This window comes from Artemia franciscana, chromosome 3 (genome assembly GCF_032884065.1).
Source record: "Artemia franciscana chromosome 3, ASM3288406v1, whole genome shotgun sequence".
In the NCBI taxonomy this organism is placed as follows: Eukaryota; Metazoa; Arthropoda; class Branchiopoda; order Anostraca; family Artemiidae; genus Artemia; species Artemia franciscana.
Window position 1 is genome coordinate 31,638,087 of NC_088865.1, and position 21,126 is coordinate 31,659,212.

The window sequence follows — 21,126 nt, forward strand, 5'->3', positions numbered from 1 at the left end:
AAACCACAAGCTTTAAGAAAATTATATAAATCAGTTATAGAAAGTACAATTTTGTATGGGGTATCAGTTTGGTTTTCAGCTCTTAGAAAGAAAAATATTTTACAAATGCTACAGTCTGCTCAAAGAACTTCAATGATAATAATCTCAAAATCTTTCCGTTCTGCCCAAAATGACGTAATTACGGCCATTGCTGGGGTACTGCCAATTTCTTTCCGAGCGACTGAGCTAGCGACATTGCGCTATGCGAAAAAAGGCCGTCCAAGTCACTGGCCAAATTTCACTTCTCCTGAATTCCTCCTTTCTAAACGCTCATCCAATCATAGTACTTTCACTGATGAATCATTAGTAGATATCTTAGGCCTTTCGACAGTACGAGAAATCCATACTTCAACCTTTCATATTAATAGAAAGGCATTGAAAAATATACTTTACGGACGATGGTATGAAGAATTTAAGAATAAAGTTAGTTCTTGGTCAATTCGCTTTTTTGCTTCAACAGAAGATTTATTAGCTGTTTGCAAAGTTCAGCCCTCCTACCATCTAACGCAGATTATTACGGGTCATTGCAGGCTAAATTTCTTTCTTCACCGAATAAACAAAATTGATACGGAGTTGTGCCTTTGCGGTGTAAATGAAACTTGTTCCCATTTTCTTTTTGAGTGCCCTATTTATGCTCGTGAACGTTTAGAATTAATATTTCACCTTAATAGTATCAATGTTCCTTTTCCGTTTAATCTTGATTTGATTTTTAAATTTAGGAATGTTAGAAATATTTTACTGAAATACATAAGAAAAACTAAACGTTTGGATTTGGGGTTATAATCTTATTTTTAAAAAAAAATATGTGGATTTTTTTTTATGTCTGATAACGGAATTCATTGTGTATTATTTAGTTTGTCTTTTTGTTTTTGTTTTCTCTTGTTTAGTTAGATTGTATGTACAAAATTATGTGTTTTGTAGTTTATTTTAGATGTTTAGTTTTGTCTCTTTGTTAGTCGTGAAATGCCGTAAGGCTAATTTTTTTTTTTTTTTTTTTTTCTTTTTCTTTTTGTCCATAGTGTTTAGCTTTAGAATAGAAAGTGAAATACTTTTTGTAAGTTGAATCACTAAATAAATTCATCATAACAGTGTAGCACTTCAATCTTCCTTCCTATCTCGAGAAAAGAGAACCTGTGCTAGTAGCTAAGCTTTTAAACTTGATTTTTCCTGATTTTAATCCTTTGTGTCAGTGTCATACCTTCTAAAGTGTGTCTAAGCCTTTGATTGATTAGTCCTGGATTTGTCTCTTATTTCAAGGTATATGATCTTAAACATTCCTTGAACGCATGTATTCCGAAGTCAAAATCGTCTTGCTGTACAAAACATTTGTTTTGTCTGCTAGTGCTAAGTATAGGGTAGGCTTCTCCTCCGCAACTTTGATCAATGACAACGTTACCATCTTACTGCTTATTTCGTAGCTCTTCAATCCTTATTTCCATTTGTAGAGGTTTACTTTCATTAGTTTTTGGTTCTCCTAGTTTAGTGCTTTATATGTCCAGGGTCTCGGAGTGGAGCATGAATTTGTTTGAAATAGGCATGGAACATTTCCTTCGAGCATAAAAATATCGTGTTACATCAGTTGAAGATAACACTAAAATTGGGTTAGGTAACTGTACATATTACGGGAGGGAGAAGTGGGAGCAGTCAAACTCTTTCTTGAAGTAATTTTTGCTTGCTTTAAGTTTGACTTGAATATTTAATTTAATTTTTAAAAGTTTTATGAACGTTTCATTCATATACATCAGTATATTTTATAATTATGTTTTATATGATTATTTATTTTAAGTTAATTTACAGATTAATTTTCAACCCTTTTCATGGAGGATATAGGGGCTTGGCATTCCCAGGGGCATAGTAATTTGAACTTTTGACTATTTTGAAGAGAGTGCATTTTCCAGAATTTTTGTCGACGTTGAGGGAAGAGTAGCACCTTAAATACAATGAATACCATTTGCCTTCCAAGCACTTTTAAATAATCCCTGAAAGTTTCAACATAAATAACCTCATTCTTTCCAGATATACTACTGATGCGCACTTTTGACAATCAGGATGCCCACTGTGTGTTTTGATTTTGTTCAACACCCCATTGGATACTTCCTGAAAGTAGTAGTTGCAATTCCAGCCATAGTATTAGTCTTAGTAGTAGTGGCCCTGAAAGTTTTCAGTTAATAGCCTCATGGACAACCAGGATCAAACATAACCTATTTCCCTCTGATAAACACCAAATAAATCCTTTTATTAGATACAAAATATGATAAACCCTTGCCCCAGGGGCTTAGGCTTGACATCCCCGGAGACATAGTTAATAGACCTTTTGAATATTTTGAAATAAGTGTTTTTTTCCTTCCAAAATTTCAATTAATGTTGGGGACTGGGCCTCTAAATAGGGCAAGTAGGAAGGGACTGGCTGCCCTCTGATTACTTTTCAACATCTCTCTCAAACTTCCCTGAAAGTTTCAATTTGATACCGTCCGCTGTTCCTTAAATATTACCGATACGTACCATTTTCAATGTAGTGCAGTCTGTATTGGTTCAACACCCCCCTCAACTTTTCATGAAAATTTCACCTTAATACCATAAGCTTCTTGAAGAACCAAGATCAAACAGGCCCCCTTTTTCAAATAATAAACATTGTACATAAGCAATGGGCTTGCCTCAGGAGCTGCGGGGAGTTATTTCATCTCCGGAGACATGATTATTATGGTGGCCGGTGTTCACCTCCGTCCTGGAAAATACCCCCCCCCCCCGAAAAATACATGACCCATTGGAAAACACCCCGGCAGAAAAATACCCTCCCCCCCGTGGAAAATGCCACCCCGAAAAATACACCCGGAAAATAGCCCCTGTGGAATCCCTTCCCCTGGAAAACATCCCCCCTCCCCCTGGGAAGTCAGAAAATCCCCCTACGAACAATATCCCCCTGAAAAATACCACCTACACGCGGCAGTTTGGTCTCCAATCCTTTTGAACATTAAAAAGGACTAGAACTCTCAATTTTCGTTCTAATGAGAACGCTCCAAAGTTTCTGTGACCATGAGAGGGATATATGGATAAGGAAGGGGCAGTTCCCCTTCTGTACGGAGTAAATTCTGCTCAGTTTGAGGTTTAATGTTACTCTTTACTTTCATAATAACTATGTAAACCAGAAATATTCCCAGAAATCGTAAGGGAGTAGATAGCAATTTTACATTTCTTATGCGTTTTTCAAAGCTTCTTTTGTCCTCCCCCCGAAAAAAACTTTTCCTGGAAAACGCCCTTTTGCTTGCTTTTGCTGGAAAACTTTTCCACAGAGTAGGGGATTATGGGCATGATTTGAAAAATAATCATAAATTGAATTCTTTTTCTATTGAAAGTGTCCTGTGAAGAATTTTTTCACCCGAGCTCATCCGCAAAAAACTTTTTGGGTGGAGTTTTCAGCTAGAATGGAATTCTCCGGGGGGAATATCCCAGGTGGCGAGAGGAGATACTTTTTTTTCCGAAGAGAACTTTCCACGGAAAAATTTCCCGTAAGGGGAAGGAATTTTTCATGCAGAGGGAGTCAGATTTCCAGGTTGTAGTTAAAGACAATCAGAAATTAAGCAACAAAAACTGGTTTTTTCAACTGAAAGTATGGAGCAACATTAAAACTTAAAACCAATAGGAATTCTTACGTATACGAATTGGTTTACCACCTCCTCAAGACCTTGCTATTTGAGCTCAAGTTTTGATAGTTTGTCTTAATCCTTAAGAACGATCCCTGAAACGCAATGGTCGTTTAGTTAGAATACTAAGCATTTTTTTAATTCTACTAAAAGTTTTGACAACACTTTCGCACGTATAAACTTAAACAATAAGAATTTGCTGGTTCCCAAAGCCAACTATCCTTTCAAACGAAACCTAACCCTCTTAAACTTATTGGTGCCATATTTTTTTAGCTTAATTTTCATGATTTTTCGCTTACGTTTTTTCTTCTTTTTTTCTATTTTGGCCCCCGCTACTGCCAAATATTGTGGAAGTCCATATTATGGAAGTCTCTTCAGCAAAAATGAATTTGCAGTTTTTTTCAAAATTTTTAAGATACTTATGGTGCGTAAATTCCTCTTTTTCCGTTTCCTCGGCACTTTTCAACGAAACTAAAATTCAAATCTCAATTCAACGGTGGTATTTCTCGGGAGGGGGCATTTTCTGCGAGGGGTATTTTCCGTGGGGAAGGGATTATTTTCTGGGAGGTTATTTTACGGGAGGTATTTTCCGTGGAGAGCATTTCTGCTGTGGGATATTTGCCGGGGGAATTTTCCGGGGGATGTTTTTCACGGGAGGATTTTCCAGGGGGGTTAATGCCTAGAATCAATCTAAATACACTTACATTTTCGGGTACAACCAGAATCAAATACTACCCCTTTTCCCAATGATAAATCATTCAAGTAAACAATGAGCAAATTGCATAGTTCATAACAATCGTTGTCTGGGAATGTGAAGGGACATGGCATCCCCGGCTGCATAATTATTAGACATTTTCACTATTTTGAATATAATAACCTTTTAAAATTTGAGTCGGTGTTAAGGGGAGAGAGCATCTAAAAAGGCAAGGGAATGGGGGCTGATTGCTCTCTAATCACTCTTTTACATCCCTCTTAACACACCCTTTCGAATTAATACCCTCAGGGGTTCTTCAGGTATTGCTGGTATGCATTATTGACAACCAACATGGAAATATTTTTTTTTTGTTCGACATCCCTTTCAACATTTCCTTAAAGTTTCCTCTTTTACCCTAAGCCTTTTTGGACACCCAGGATTAAACTTACCTTTTCCCAATAAAAAACCTGCTATGTAAACAATGAGCAATTTGCAAAACTTATAGCCCTTGATGCTGGGGGCTTGGATGGTTATGTCAACCACAGAGTTTTATTTATTTGACCCTTTTACTATTTTGAACAGAATGACTATCCTAAGACTTTTGTGGGACGTCTGTGGGGGAAAAAGCGTGGGAAGGAAGCTAGTTGCCCCCCGATCACTTTTGACCTATAGAAAGAGAGCTTACGCTTTCAATTAATTTTAATGAGCCCCCCTCCGAAGTTTGTAAGACACCCCTTCCATTTGCAGTAGCTCTGGGAAAAAATTATAATGGATAATAAGAATGTATTGAAGCCTTATGTATCTTTACTATAGACAACTCTACAGCGTTACCGCTGATCACGGTGATGTGGGCTTTATGGCTTTATTTTATCCCTATGGTAGACGCAATTTATTTTCATTCGTTTTCTCTCATCCTCTTGATTATTATATTGAGTTTTTTTTTCATTTTCGTCAATTTGTTGAGAAACTAATGCTCACTGTTCAAAATAAATATGGTTTTCAAAATAAAACGCAAAAGACACAACAGGCTTTAGAGCTCTTACGGTTTGGGAGGGAAAGGGGAAGTAACGAAACTAATGTTTGTATCACTTTTTGTTGATTTTAAGGTGGAAATGAATTCAGTTTAATTTTTAATCGCTTCAATGTTTAGTTATTCGTCTGTGTCAGTATCATTATGTTTATATTTGATATGATCATTTTTTTTATTTCATGTTTCATTTAATCTTTGATAGTAGTTTCTGGTCACTTTAAGTTGAGATTATTAATGGACTTTTGGTCTTAAGGTTAATATGGCTGTTTTATTTTTTTTAAAAACTGATTTTTTTTATTTTTTCGTTAAATTAATCATTTGAAAAGAATGGTCAGTTTCTATGGTATGAGCTTCTATGGTCCAAAATTTCCCTTTTAATCTTGAAAAGTTTTCGATGTTTCAACGTAGCAAGAATATTTTTTTTTTGTTTAGTGTCAAACAAAAGTGTGCAATTTTAATGCTTTTATTTAATGTATTTTTGACTTGACATTTTCTATAATATTCACATGGAAGCTTACCTTGTTTTACATCATATTTAAAAAAGCTCCATATAATTCTTAGCTACATAACGTGTACCTAAACCGAGAATTTATGTTAAGTTCTATTACAAATGTGCAAAATTACCAAAATAGAGGACGAAGTGTTGACTGATTTGAGCATAAGATGAAGCTTCTCCAAGACGTCAACCAGAGCAGCAACTTTTTTAACAACTGAATCATTTTCTGATATTTTAGCAGAATAGATTGCGTAAAGCCAACCACACACTAGTGCATCATCTATGACAATTTCTACGCTGTTTTTAAACGTTTTGAAATTTTCTGAGCCTTCGCCTGTAAAGTAAAAACACCAAATCATATGAAAGAAGCACGCTTCAACCGAAGATTACTCCACCCGTCAAACTTAACCTAAGAAGAACTCACCCAAAGCAAATTGACAACAACTTTTTATTCTGTAGGATTCTGCATTGAGTTCAACTTTTTCTGCAGCAAATGGCGGTTGCCAGGGTGATATATTGTATGTTTCTCTTGTTTTTGGTTTATTGTAATGACCTCAATATGCAGCCTACTACTATTGGACTTAGAAACAGAGTCAGCACAGTAGTATAAACAATTGACACTATGCTGATAACCTTGGTTACACTGGCTGCTTGTCCTACTACTTTTTATACGGTAATTAAGGTCTGTTTGACTTTTGCTGCCGATCATGATGTTTTGTATAATTAGTCAAATGCTAAATATGGATATTTTCTCTCTTTCATGCCACTGATCCTACCTGGTAGTATGAGCAGAAATAACCCTACATTTGTAAATGAGTTCCGTTACCTAGAGTTCATCTTAAATGAGCGTTTCACTGACGATACTGACACTCGTCACTCTTTGATGCTAGTGTACCTCAGAGAAAATATTCTACTCTTTCGATTTTGTCAGTGCTCGTTCTCTCTTGTTTCTTCGCATTACCCGTGGTTTACATGAATTTAAAGTGGCCTATAATGGTACCTAACTTTTCCTGCCTAGAATGTCTCACTGTGTTTGGGCTGCTGAGGTGTCTGCAGTTTTTTGTTTACCGATGTTTAACCAGCTGATTGTATCTACTCTCTCTTAGGTACGTTTACGTTTATTGGCATGAGATAATGAGCCCATCGAAGCATTATTTGTCTTTTTATACGCCTTTTGTTGCCAATACGGCAATACTGTATGAAACCTGATGATTCTGGATATAGCATTTTCCTAACTCTGTTGCTTGTTCTCACTGGCTTTTGCATATTCTTACTCGTTTTTTTTGCTTGCTATTTTATTGTATTATTTCTTATAGTCGTCTTAATGCAATAAAATCATTTGATTGAGTTACACTCGTGAGCAATTTAGCATCGCCAAATTCAAATCAAGTTAGATTTAAATCATTATATTTCATAGACGTTGACATAGATGTCATTTTGTAAAAAAAAACGAAAAATGATAATAGGGGTGTGATGATTGCAACAACGTAAAAAAGGGTGGGAATAACATCGACATGAGGATACCCCAACCACATAGATGATTTTTTGGGATATCAGTAATGACTTCGATATAAAGAAAATTGTTGTCATTACTGATGTTGTCACCGGAGAACTGTTATTAAGTCATTCTCGTCATAGGTATTGGCCTGAACATCAATGACGTCGTTGTTGGTATCGGTAAAGTCATCATCATTATTAAAATAAAGCTATAAAACTTTAAATACCTACATCCCCTCCCTTCTTCCAGCACTTCCTCGGTTCGCCTGTCATCGAAAGTTGTCACCCTAGAATAAAACTCACAACAGAGTAACACTCTACATAACAGAGTAAAACTCTGTAGTTTTACTGCTGATGATGAACACTGTATATGTGTTCGAAATATCCAGCTAAATAATTTTATACCTGTTCACTGTCAATTAAAAGGTTTCATCCCTATTTTGAAGTGTTTTACGTTCGTCATTGCTTTCAACGAACAAAAAAATTCCTCAGATCTTTCTTTGGGTCAGGTGTCTCTTAGACCCACTTAAGATTCGCCCCTTTTTAATTATTTAAAAAATGACACTTGATAAATGGGTCTGAGAGACATCTGTTAAAATACTAATTAACAAATGCTAGAATATCTTACGCTAAGTCTTCATACTCTAATGGACAGAAGAACTTATGCTAGTATATACGATTTTAAAGGTGAGTTAAATAATTTTGCAGAAATTTCGAAATAAAATTATTGAAATAAAACGAATTTATTTTTAAGCATTTTTATGATGTACAGGCAGGCCCCCCTTTCTCTCTCTCTCTCTCTCTCTCTTTCTCTCCCTATCTCTCTCCTTCACTCTCTCTCTCTGTGCCTGTGTGTCCGAGTGAATGTTTGCTCTCCCCGTGTCTGTCTTTGTGTTTGTTTGCATGAATTTGTGTGTTTGTATGTGTTTTCGTCTCTCTCTCTCTCTCTCTCTCTCTCTCTCTCTCTCTCTCTCTCTCTCTCTCTCTCTCTGTGTGCCTATGCGTCTGAGCGGTTGTTTGCTTGTCTATCTCTCTCTTTTTGCCTGTGTGTCTGAGCGGACGTTTGCTTGTCTCTGTGTCTGTCTTTTTGTATGTGTGTGTTTGACTCTGTGTGTTTGCATGTGTTTTCTCTCTCTCTCTCTCTCTATCTGGTTGTGCTTTTGTGTCTGAGCGACTATTTCTCAGATTTCGGTAAAAGTCCCTGTTAACCTATGTCAGATTGAATTATACCCCTGGTCTTGTTTTCACCTCTTAGTGTAAAATGTGAGGCAGTGAGTGTAGTATGATTCCTCATATACGGAACAACTTCTGTTCGTTTTTAGTCTTAATGTACCTCCTTACATTATAGTTGAATAAACAAAAAATAAATGGAAGATTCCCTTTGTTGCATCTCTGACCCAAGAAAAATCTCACAAACTCCTCTGTCTTGGTTTCACCTCTTGGCGTAAACAGTGAGAAATTCAATAGTCGTTTTTTCCTCATGGTATTAGACTGCCAACAAGAAAAATAAACTCTGACCTATGAAGAATCTCAAAAACTCCTCTGGTCTTGGTTTCACCTCTGAACGTAAACAGGAAGGCATTCAAAATTCTTTATTTTCCATGTTATTGCAATTTCATTAAGAAAAATAAAACTCTGGCCTATGAAAAATATTAAAGAAAAGTTGAACCAAAATTTCTAGGTTAAAAAAAAAGTAAAAAAAAAATCGCTATAAAGAGTATTATTATAATAGGAAAAATTGAGACTAACATATGTATGTCATTTTCATTTCGTATTTCGAAAATATTGCAGGTGAATTTATTTTGTTATTAGTATATTGAATGTCATTTAAGACGCGTAAAAAATACAGATGAAAAAAATCCTAAGTTAACAAAATAATTCCAAGTTAAAAAACCTAAGCTAAAAAAATGGGAGGGAAAAAAGTTGGGGGAGGTGGTGGCTTTGGAGGTGGGCATGGATGACCATAAGGTTCCTATAAAAAAAGTGTTGGTATAAGCACTCATTCCCATGGATATGATGATACAAGCGGTTACACTATGAGTATGTTAATATGTACTGTCAAGCAAAGTTCAATACTATGTCATAAATTCTTTTAATTCGTTTTGAAATTAAATAAAATGGTTTGCTAAAGAAGTCATTTCTCTGATTCAGTGAAGATCGAATACATGCAAATAAGATTCTCATGGAAATATGTAAATATTTTTGCAAATGGGACCTGTTAGGGCCATACTAACCGACCATGCAAATGATGTGCGCATGGGAGGATTGCATAGCACACTACTTTCCACCAATTCACAGTACCTTTTTTTTTACATTTTCCTGTACACTTTTATGCGTTCATATTTAATCTTACAATTTTTATGTCCCGTTGTCTTAGAAAATGAATTAATAACTTACATTAAAATCTTGTATCAAGTTGGTAATTAGTTTCCAAGTAAATAGCCTCAGGTGTCTTCAAACCATTTTATTAATCATGTTCACCCGTATTTACAGCATTGTATTAACACCAGTATTAAATCATTAACATCAGCTAATTATGTATGAAAATTATGGTGCTTCATTTCCTTCTGAAAAGAGTAATGCAAGAAACCTACCAAACTCTAAGGCGTCTTTGGTGAGCAGCTTGAGTGTCCTCTTAAGAAAAACTTCGTCATTAACTATTATCTTAGGAAGCCAGGTCCACAGAGGCTCATGCTTGCTTTTTAATTCTCTCCAAAGAAAGTCATGCTTAATTATAGCAAAAGCCTCAGAATAAGCTGTCTTGATTGCATATCTCTCAAGTTTCTCCACAACTTTCAGGAGATCTTTCTGCAAAGAAACTCTTTGATAATTTTCTGATACAAATTGAATTACCTCAATAATCGATCCAGAGAGCAAATGGAATTACAACAAATTTGTACTTACCCATCGATAGGATAACTTAATTTGGAGGAATGTTAGTCTATAAGTTTAAGACCACCATATAAAAACGACCACAAGGGAGAGTAAAGGGGTTTACTTCTCCCTTTCACTTCTGGAGGGCCATAGTATATTGAGACACATATTTGAGCAATATCAAATGAAAGACATCTTTACAAAGCATGAATTCTTTCTTAAATCTATGCTCCAATGAAAAGTTTCAGTAGGCCAGATGCTCTAAAGAAATTTCTGCTTTTGCAATGTGTATCAAAATTGAAAAAAATATTTTTATTATTTCATGGATTTTAAAATATTCTGTGGTGATGAAGGGTGGGCAAAGAGTGAGCCTCGTTAGGAGTAACCAAAACTAAAAATACGGAGCTTTTGTGTATTATGTACATCAAATCATTCTAATGATCTTTTCTGATTCCATATTTGTAAAACTCATTAAATTTAAAGCTACCTTTCCCAAGCTATTAGTATAAGGTTATTTGCACAATTTTAGAATAAAACTAAAAATACCTCTCACAAGCCATGCTATCCTTCAAAAAATTATGCAGTATTAAATTACCTTACCTGAAAACCCTATGTAATAAACTACAGTCCTCCATATAAAAAACAGAGACATTTGCTTTTTTTCAAAAAAATGGTCAAAGATGGATATCTTCTTGGATGTTCTTGTTAGTATATTTTTTTCACCAGAGGGGACTAAGACATTGAAAATTGGAAGAGCGTAAATTCTAACATTAATCTGAGTGCCTTTTCTAGCACACATTTTCGTTTAGATCCCACTAGACTGCTGAAAAGAACAATTTATGCAGCCTCATATCCTTCATCCGTCAAACAGAACTTTAACCATCTGATACTTTGGTTCAGTACAGCCGTAGATTCTGAATTGTATCAGTTTTTTTTTTGGGGGGGGGTTATATACCAAGGCTCAAACGAGTCCAAAAACAAACTTTTGTTATTTTGAAAACTTGTTTGCTTGGTAATGGTCTCTTGAGCACACTGAAGCTTAAGCATAGTGTTTTTTCATCTTTTGTTCAATTCGATGACTCCATAATAATATCAAACAGTTCGTTGTAACGAACTGTAGTAAGGAGCGACCCGGTTCAATAGTAAACGAAACTCTAAAAAATGGAACTTCGATGCTAAAAGATATATCAAAAGAATAAGATTTTTATGCTGATTTTAAATATATAAATTTCATCAAATTTTGTCTTTGTCATCAAAAGTTACGAGCCTGAGAAAATTTGCCTTATTTTGGAAAATAAGGGAAAACACCCCCTAAAAGTCATAGGATCTACAAAAATGTGGAATTTCGTATTTTTTGCCAGAAGACAGATCACGGGTGCGTGTATGTATCGACCAAGTGGTCCTAGATTGTTGCAAGAGGGCTCACTCTAACGGAAATCAAAAGTTCTAATGCCCTTTTAAAGTGACCTAAAAAATTGGAGGGCATCTAGGCCCCCTCCCACGTTCATTTTTTCCCAAAGTCAACGGATCAAAATTTTGAGATAGCCATTTTGTTCCGCATAGTCGAAAATCATAACAACTGTGTCTTTGGGCATGACGTACTCCCCCACTGTCCCTGGGGGAGGGGCTGGAAGTTACAAACTTTGACCAATGTTTACATATAGTAATGGTTATTGGGAAGTGTACCGACGTTTTCAGGGGGAGTTTTTTGGTTTGGGTGTGGGGTTGAAAATAGGGAGCTATGTGGGAGGATCTGTCCTTGGAGGAATATTTCATGGGGGAAGAGAAATTCAATGAAAAGGGCGCAGGATTTTCTAGCATTACTATTAAAAAAAAAACAATGAAAATACGAACACGAAAATTTTTTTTTCAGTTGAAAGTAAGGAGTAGCATTAAAACTTAAAACGAACAGAGATTATTATGCATATGAGGGGTTCTAAAAATACTTTAGCATATAGAGCGAGGTATTTAGGAGGAGATTAATACTTCGCTCTTTATGCTAAAGTATTTTTAGTAATTTCAACTATTTATTCTACGGTCTGTCTGGTTCAGGGGTCATTCTTAAAGAATTGGGACAAAACTTAGATTTAGTGTGATAAGCGAGGTATAAACGAGGGGACAAACCCCCTCATATATATAATCAAAAATATAAGAATATAAAAGTTTGTTACGTAAGTTAATTCTTAAGTTACTTATATTTTTTTAATAATAAAAACGTTCGTTAAAGATTAAAAGTTCTAGTTGCCTTTTTAAGTAGCCGAAAAATTGGAGGGCAACTAGGCCTCTTTCACCACCCCTTATTTCTCAAAATCGTCTGATCAAAACTAATAGAAAGCCATTTAGCCAAAAAAAGAATTAATATGCAATATTTCATTTTAATAATTTATGTACGGAGAGCCAAAATCAAACATGCATTAATTCAAAAACGTTCTGAAATTAAATAAAAAACTAGTTTTCTTAACTGGAAGTAAGGAGCGACATTAAAACTTAAAACGAACAGAAATTACTCCGTATATGAAATGGGTTGTCCCCTCCGCAAAAAAAATTACTTAATTTTCACGGTTGCAAATGCAAACCCTTGTATTGCTGTCATCTGTCATACTAAATTTTTTCGTGCCAATAACTGTAGTTTGATTTCTTTGGATTTTTTTTTTGTTACTACTGCTATCAATAGCACCCTTGTTTCTTTTAGAAGAACGAAAATTGGTGTTCATACAAATTTATTGGGCCTTTTTTGAAAGTTTTACTTTGGCTTAATGCTAAGTTCCTTGACTTGAATGTTTCTAAATCTTGTTTTCTAAGTTTTCCATGTGTATCTCATGTTTGCCCTCAACTATCAGAAGTCCTAAATCCAATGGCAGTATTAATATATCGAAGAATGGCCACGTCCATTTTTCTCGTACCCTTCTTGATACAATTTTTTCTGTTAAGCACTCTGTGGATTTGATTTAAATTAAGGTAGGCAGAATTTTAGCATTCTTAGATAACTGAAACATATTTTTCCTCTGCCAATTTTAAGAACCCTCTCTCACAGTTTACTTCAGTCAAATGTTTCGTATTGCCAAAGATGCCTACTTTTCCATGTTTTTCTTTAGTTATTTTCCAACAAATATGATAAAGCCATAAAATATATCTCAGAAGCAAATTGTTTACCAACTAAAACGTTGCTTGTTCTTATAAAATTGGCTCTGTATGAATTGTGTTAATTTTTATTAGAATTATTTCTCTATCATTATTAATATTACTACTATTATTGTTATATTATTATTATTATTATTATTATTATTATTATTATTATTATTATTATTATTATTATTATTATTATTATTATTATTATTATTATTATTATTATTATTATTATTATTATTATTATTATTATTATTATTATTATTATTATCACTGTTCGGCTTAAATTAGAGCTAGTGTAGTTTCTTTTGAGCAATTAGAATTTTTTATTCATTTTATAAATTTTACAAATCGCTTAAATCATGCCCAGTTTAAATCTCTATCTTTTGTATATGAAGCAGTATTTGAAGAGTATTCGTATTTTGCCCCCTCCATTATTGGCTTTGGATCCTTTATTGGGGACCAATGCCTTGTATTTTGTCAGATTTTGTTTTTTGTTTGTGAATAACTCTCATCATATCTTATTATCACTATGTTTGTTGCACTCTAAATTTTTTTTTCCAAGAAGTACTAGTCAAAATTTAGTGTCAAAAGTGGTGGGTGGAGGAATCTGAGGTTGTATATAGAATAGTTTGTGTTCGTTTTAAGCTTTAGTTGTGTTCCTTACCCTCAGGTGAATTTTTAAAATTAAAAGTCTATAAAAATTAAATATGTAACGGAGTATATAGTGTAATTCATTACTTAAAATACATAGTGTTCGAGCAAGAAATGAGATATAATTTACCCATGGCATATTACTAGTCTCCTCGGCCTATCGTAAAGTAAGTGTTCCTCTTCAAACGAGGCACTTTTAGTGGATCAAAGCCCACAGGTGAAATCGTTTTAACTTTCTCCCTCATTTTTCAAGAAGCGATAGATGTACCCTTTCGTAAATTTTTTCCTGTAAAACCTAATATATAAATAAGATCATTAGAAAGTTATTTCAGCAGCGAAATAGAATTATAATTATCATTAAAATTTTTTGATCCGATCAGAATTTACTTTTGCTACTGAAATAGATTTCGAAGGGAGCTTACACACCAAAATATGTATTTTTTATAAGTAAATATTTTGTAGGTTAAAACTGAATGCAAGGCTTAATTTAAGATGATAATTAGTTGTGGTAAATAACATTTGTTTTCGCACTATGCTTCTTTTTTCTAGTTATAGTTTGTGGTGCCTGTTGAGATTTTTAATATTAAATCATGAGAAAATTCTTCTGGATTAAAATACACTGGATACACGATCAAAATTATTTTCTTTACACTATTCCAGTTTAGTCTTATTTCTAGAAACGTGCAATTAAGACTCCCTTTTCCTCAAATAATCTAGTTTTCTCTTTGCCTCCAGGGATGCAGTTAATCAAGGAAATATCGATATGCTGAAGATCGATCGTTGAAGCTTGGCGGAAAATTTTCTTTCTCGAATTGCCTCGTCAGTACTAAACGCCTTCTGCAGTTCCTGAGATATTGGGAAATTCAGAGCGTGACATTTATTATATTTCCCAAATCCGATTGTTTGGCATTCTGCTTGATTCGGGGGTGGAATAATCAAGCCAAGGGGCGTTTTCATCTGTCTTACTTGATAATTTATCATTCAAAAGCGGCCAAGTTTTCTCAAGGTCTATCTCTTAAAAAAGCCACAAAATGTGCTATAATTGGAGAGCATCTTTCAAAAAAGATGGTACAAACATTTAGTGACTTTTCTTTCTCGTTATTTTTTTATTTTAAATTCTTTTTCTTTTTAACAAACGCTACACCAGGTTTCATTATACTTTATTTTGTGTTTTTGGATGTTCGACCTATTAATTTTAACAAATTTTTCTAGCCATTCTGCTGGCTGATTGATTACCAATATTCGAGTAAATTTCTTTAAAAAAAAAGCCACAAAATGTGCTATAATTCGGAAGCATCTTTTAAAACAGCTGATACGGGCATTTAGAGCCTTTTCTTTCTCGTTATTTTTTATTTCACTTCCTTTTTCTTTTTGACAAACGCTACATCACGTTTTATTGTACTTTATTTTGTCTTTTTGGATGTTTGACCTATTAATTTTAACCAGTTTTTTCTAGCCATTTCTGCTAGCTGATGGATTACCAAAATTCGAGCGAATCTCTTAAAATGCCACAAAATGTGCTATAATGGGGAAGCATCTTTTGATACAGATGGTAGAATCATTTGGTGCTTTTCCTTTCTCGTTATTTTTTATTTTAATTCCTTTTTCTTTTTAACAAACGCTACATCATGTTTCATTGTACTTTATTTTGTGTTTTTGAATGTTTGACCTATTAATTTTAACAGATTTTTTCTAACCATATCTGCTAGCTGATTGATTACCAAAATCCGAGCGAATCTCTTAAAAAAAAAACCCCACTAAATGTGCTATAATTAGGAAGTATCTTTTAAAAAAGATGATGCAAAAATTTAGTGACTTTTCTTTCTGGCTTTTTTTGTAGAAGCCATATATAGATGCCTGCCACCTGCCGAGTGCTGGGGCTCGGTGGCGAAGCCACTGGGCTCCTGGTACTATATATATATATATATATATATATATATATATATATATATATATATATATATATATATATATATATACATATATATATATATATATATATATATATATATATATATATATATATATATATATATATGTATATATATATAATATATATATATATATATATATATATATATATATATATATATATATATATATATATATATATATATATATATATATATATATATATATATGTATATACAGGATCATGTATGTTTGTTTTATCTTTTTAACGTCAATATTTACTTTCATTTGAGCCTTAAAGACGATAACACGATAACAAACTTACAATTATGTGAGGAGGCTAATTTAAATAGAACAAATGGAATATTGATTACTGAGTTCACTTACGTGTTCTTCAAATTCCTTAGAATGTGAAAGAACATCCATAAATAGTCTAAAATTGCTTTCCATAAAAATATCGGTCTGGAGGAGCCTAGAAAAAACACACTGAATTGGTTCTCATAAATTATGATTTGAGTTGCAAAGACATTCCCACATACTGCTAACACATTTCCCGCATAATGTTTTGGCCAGTTATTTTAGCTTGAAACTCTGTTCTTCTTTATCACTCTTTGTTTATCTCTCAAAATTTTCTCGAATTATTATCTCTCTATTTTATATTAGGATGTATTTAAAACACACTTTTTAGTTTGTCAAGTGACTAAGGAAGGTTGTCATAATCCCTGGCATTTGCGAGGTGGATTTAGACATCCAGCAAGTTTTTATCATCCTTTGCTTTAAAAACATCAAATGATAGGCTGTGGCATAGCCCTTAAGATTCCTAAGGGTCTTAAAAACAGTATAAGAACTGAAATGAGTAAAAATTCAAATATTTCTTTCACACAACACCGTAAAACACTTTCACAACAGCCTAACTAACGACTTTATAGGTCATTTCTGACGAACACATTTTTGGTCAACTGTATTTATCAACCATCATGGGAACACGGATTTTTATTATTTTTGGAAAAAAGCAAATATTTTCAAAGTCAGTTGAATATTGTTCCTGAAATTGCGACGAAGACCACATTGCCTTTCTATAATAAACAAATACAAAGTATACCCAATAGGGAAAATCTTTTCAAGACAGTGGAAATCAGTTCAATGAATATTTCGGCCCTATGTCCAAGGGCCGTCTTCAGCACAATACGAGTACGAGAGAGAAAATATGTATATATAAATAAACTTACATTAAATTGCGAGAATTAAAACTAATAATGTTTTTCTAAAACTCTTTTAAAAACACCCCTGGTATCCTTACTTCAATGAAGTTCAACCAGGACTGACAAAAAGAATGAAGTAAGAATATAAATTCATTCAAACTAAAGAGAACAAAGTGATTAAATGCAATCTCTCAGAGCCAACCTTGTATTTTTTTTGCAGCCTGTCTCAAAGGCCTTTTCGTAGCTGGTTCAATACTATTATAAATCAGTTTAGTAAAATATTTTGTTAGATCATTTTTAATTCAATTTGAGTATAAAGAATTTAGTGAGTATTCCCCTAAGTCCCAGTTCAAAGAAATATTATTATTTATTTTGAGACTACTTTCGATTGATTCCCGAACCACCTGTTTTATCCCCAAATCATTACTGATGAGTGAAGATTTTTTTAAAAGTATCGTGTGGGACGGATTATTAAATATATGCCAACCTAAAGCAGAATCAAAGGAGTTGTTGGAAGTATTTGAAATTAATGCCTTGTCTATGACTTTTTTATGCTGTTGTAACTGTTTTTCTAGTTTCTGATGGGTCTTGCGACATAGTAATTTCCACAATCACAGGGTATTTGATAGACCCCTCTTTGCCGAGTAAACGAGGTCTCATCTTTACCAGAATTTAAGAAATTAATGATTTAAAAATTATTGTTAAAAACTACATAGAGATTACTTTTTGTGCAAATATTTTTTAATTTTGTTGTGATTTTTGGGACATACGGAAGATAGACAATATTTGAGGGCTTATCAGTAACCTCACATTGTGAAATATCTTCTTCGATTTTACAAGAATGTCTTTTTATTCTACGGTTAATTATCTTATTGACAAAAGGAATGGGGTATTCATTACCAAACAGAATATCTCTGATTTCTGCATTTATATACGAATCGGAGCAAATATTCAGGGCACGATCAATGAGGGAAGTTACAACTGCTCTTTTAACTTTTGGGGAGTAATTTGAATTAAAGTGAAGATATCTATTGTTTTGTGTTGGCTTTCGATAGATAGTAAAATCCAGTTTATCAGCATTACGAATAATTAACACATCTAAAAACGGTAGTTTTTTTTCAATTTCAACTTCTAGGGTGAACTGCAAATTTCGGTCATAAATGTTAAGATGATCTAAGAAGCCCCGAAGTTCAGCTTCCCCATAATTCCAAAGTGAAATTGCGTCATCCACATAACACCCCAATGGACGTGTTTTAAAAAATAAGAATTTAATGCCCAATTTTCAAGGTTCTCGACATAAATATTTGCCAGTAGCCCGGATAAAGGTGCCCCCTTGGATTTTTTTTTGCTGGTAAAAAGAATCGCGAAATTGAAAATATGTAGAAAACTTATTAAAAATTTAACCAGAGTAATTAAAACTTCACAATCAATTGCCGTTGCAGAAACCTCGATTAAGTGGTAATTTTCTTCTATTTTGTTTTTTAATAATTCCTCAGAAATAGTCACATCTATATTTGTATATATGAAAACAATGTCAAAACTACTAGCTATTGTGTTTTCTAAAATACTTGTGTTACTAAGTTTTTCAACCAAATACTTATGTTAAAAGTTTTTCAATGCAAACAATGTCAAAACTACTAGCTATTGTGTTTTTTGAAATACTTGTGTTACTAAGTTTTTCAACCAAATCTGCCGAATTACGAATATAGGAATTTTGGGAATACATAAAGGTTTGAAAGCTGTGCAAAGCCATTTCCCAATATTGGCAGCGGGGGCTTTAGTACATGCTACGATAGGTCTTAAGGGAATATCCTGTTTATGTATTTTTGGTAAACTGTAGAGTTTGGGACAGAAACTACCACGGGAGAAATTTATTGCATAATTGTGGGGTAATTTTACCATTTTGTTTTAGCTGCTTGAACCAGCTACGACAAGGCCTTTGAGACAGGCTGCAAAAAATGCAAGGTTGGCTCTGAGAAACTGCATTTAATCACTTTGTTCTCTTTAGTTTGAATGAATTTATATTCTCACTTCATTTTTTTTTTGTCAGTCCTGGTTGAACTTCGTTGAAGTAAGGATGCTAGGGCTGTCTTAAAAAGAGTTTTTAAAAAACATTATTAGTTTTAATTCTCACAATTTCATGTAAGTTTATTTATATATATATATATATATATATATATATATATATATATATATATATATATATATATATATATATATATATATATATATATATATATATATATATATATATATATATATATGTATATATATATATATATATATATATATATATATACATATATATATATATATATATATATATATATATATATACATATTTTCTCTCTCGTTCTCGTATTGTGCCGAAGACGACCCTTGGACATAGGGCCCAAATATTCACGGAACTGATTTCCACTGTCTTGAAAAGATGTTCCCTATTGTTACTACTTTGTATTTGTTTGTTAATATTGTTCCTTTATTACTCTTTTTTATTATTTCGAGTACAAATCCTATTTGCCGGTTACTTAACCCACCAGACTGGTGCACTATAAATCCTCGCACCTGTGGCTCCACACTGGTGCCTACATCTTTTTAAATTAATGTCACCTTGTCTCTGGCCCTAGAGTTGGTAAAGGCTTCATTTCATTGATTTTTCCATTATAATTTTTATCTCAATTTATTTTAAATTTCACTCTAAAGACTTTTGATTTTTTGACTTTTGTAATTAATTCTTTTCAGTGAATTAAGAAATTTGTCTCATATGCTGGAAAAAAGCTTAAAAAATTGGGCTTTATGAGGCAAAAATAGCTCATAGGTTTATTTAAGGCGTTGTTCTCGGAAGTGACTCCCACCTACAGCGGATGTGGTCAGAAGTGTGAAGGTATGTAATATTTTGTTGTCAAAAGTAAAGGAAGTGTAGCTTCGACCGGAGGTGACCGTCAAGTCTGTTCTAGTAAGCTTACATAGAGACATTTTGGCAGTGAAGGGGGGGGGGGGGGTTTGCAAAAGGGTTGGAGAATCGTACTATGAGGAAAGGGACAAAGTCTCAAAAAGCGATGTCTCTGGCCCATATTTTTATACCTTTGATGAGGGGCTTTTCAGTTTGACTTGAGCGGAGAATTTTAAAATAACGTGCAATTTGCGCCCAGAGGGATTTATTTCAAAAATGTTTGGATGTAACATAAAATATGATGTTCACATGATTGCTTGCATATCGAAGGGGAACATCCCCCAAAAGAAAGCTCTACCAGAGAATCTACCCACTGCAACTTTTGAACTTAATTTTTATTAGCCTTTCAAATATTCGCTCCTCTACAAAAAACATTTTGAAACTTTAGATATTAAAGAGTGGAGGGAAGGCTCGGCATAACGGTTGTCACCATAAGGACAGTCCCATTTTACTGTCTAAAGAAAATTGACCATAATGAGCCACTTTATTCTCAAAGTGTTGTTATAAAAAAGTTAATGTTTAGTGGAAAGAATGGACAGGAGTAAGAGGACGGGGGTAGCATCCCCATTATATTATGAAAACTTTGAATATCGTAAAAACAAAACAAAGGTTAGACTAGAAAATGGCAGATCAGAGTAAAGAGCGGCGTTCAAACTTAAACTAACTGAAATTGTTATCTTTGAGAAAAAGGCTTTTTTCTCAAAGCTTCAAGAATGAATGCTCTTACACAAGAGAAATTGGATAAAAAGTTTTCCTTTTCTAATTAAATTTTTCGGGCATTAAAGGGTTGAAGTTAGTTGTGTTTGCTTCAAACAATACATTTTTCAGTTTACATATTTTCACTGCTAGAAAATAAAACACTTACAAGTCCTAGCTGATTGTATTTGTTGCATTTTAAGATGCTTTCAGAAAACCACTACTTAAACTTTAGCGCAAAAAGTGGGGATTAAGTGAGCGGTAATTCCCATATTTATAATATATTTATGATATTCTTAACGTCACAGTCTAT

General features: G+C 33.5%; 2 protein-coding genes across 5 annotated transcripts in view; both read right to left on the minus strand.

Moving 5' to 3' along the window:
- LOC136025163 (uncharacterized) overlaps positions 1 to 21,126 on the minus strand; it is a 489,107-nt gene that overhangs the window by 193,753 nt on the left and 274,228 nt on the right. The window lies entirely within an intron of this gene.
- The window catches only part of LOC136025155 (uncharacterized), an 81,208-nt gene that overhangs the window by 50,409 nt on the left and 9,673 nt on the right, over positions 1 to 21,126 (minus strand). The window contains exons 2-4 of the mRNA XM_065700909.1: positions 16,350 to 16,434; positions 9,992 to 10,205; positions 6,029 to 6,234 (exon numbers count right to left, since the gene is read on the minus strand). Coding sequence (XP_065556981.1) covers positions 6,029 to 6,234; positions 9,992 to 10,205; positions 16,350 to 16,434 — 505 coding nt within the window. The remainder of the gene's footprint in view (positions 1 to 6,028; positions 6,235 to 9,991; positions 10,206 to 16,349; positions 16,435 to 21,126) is intronic.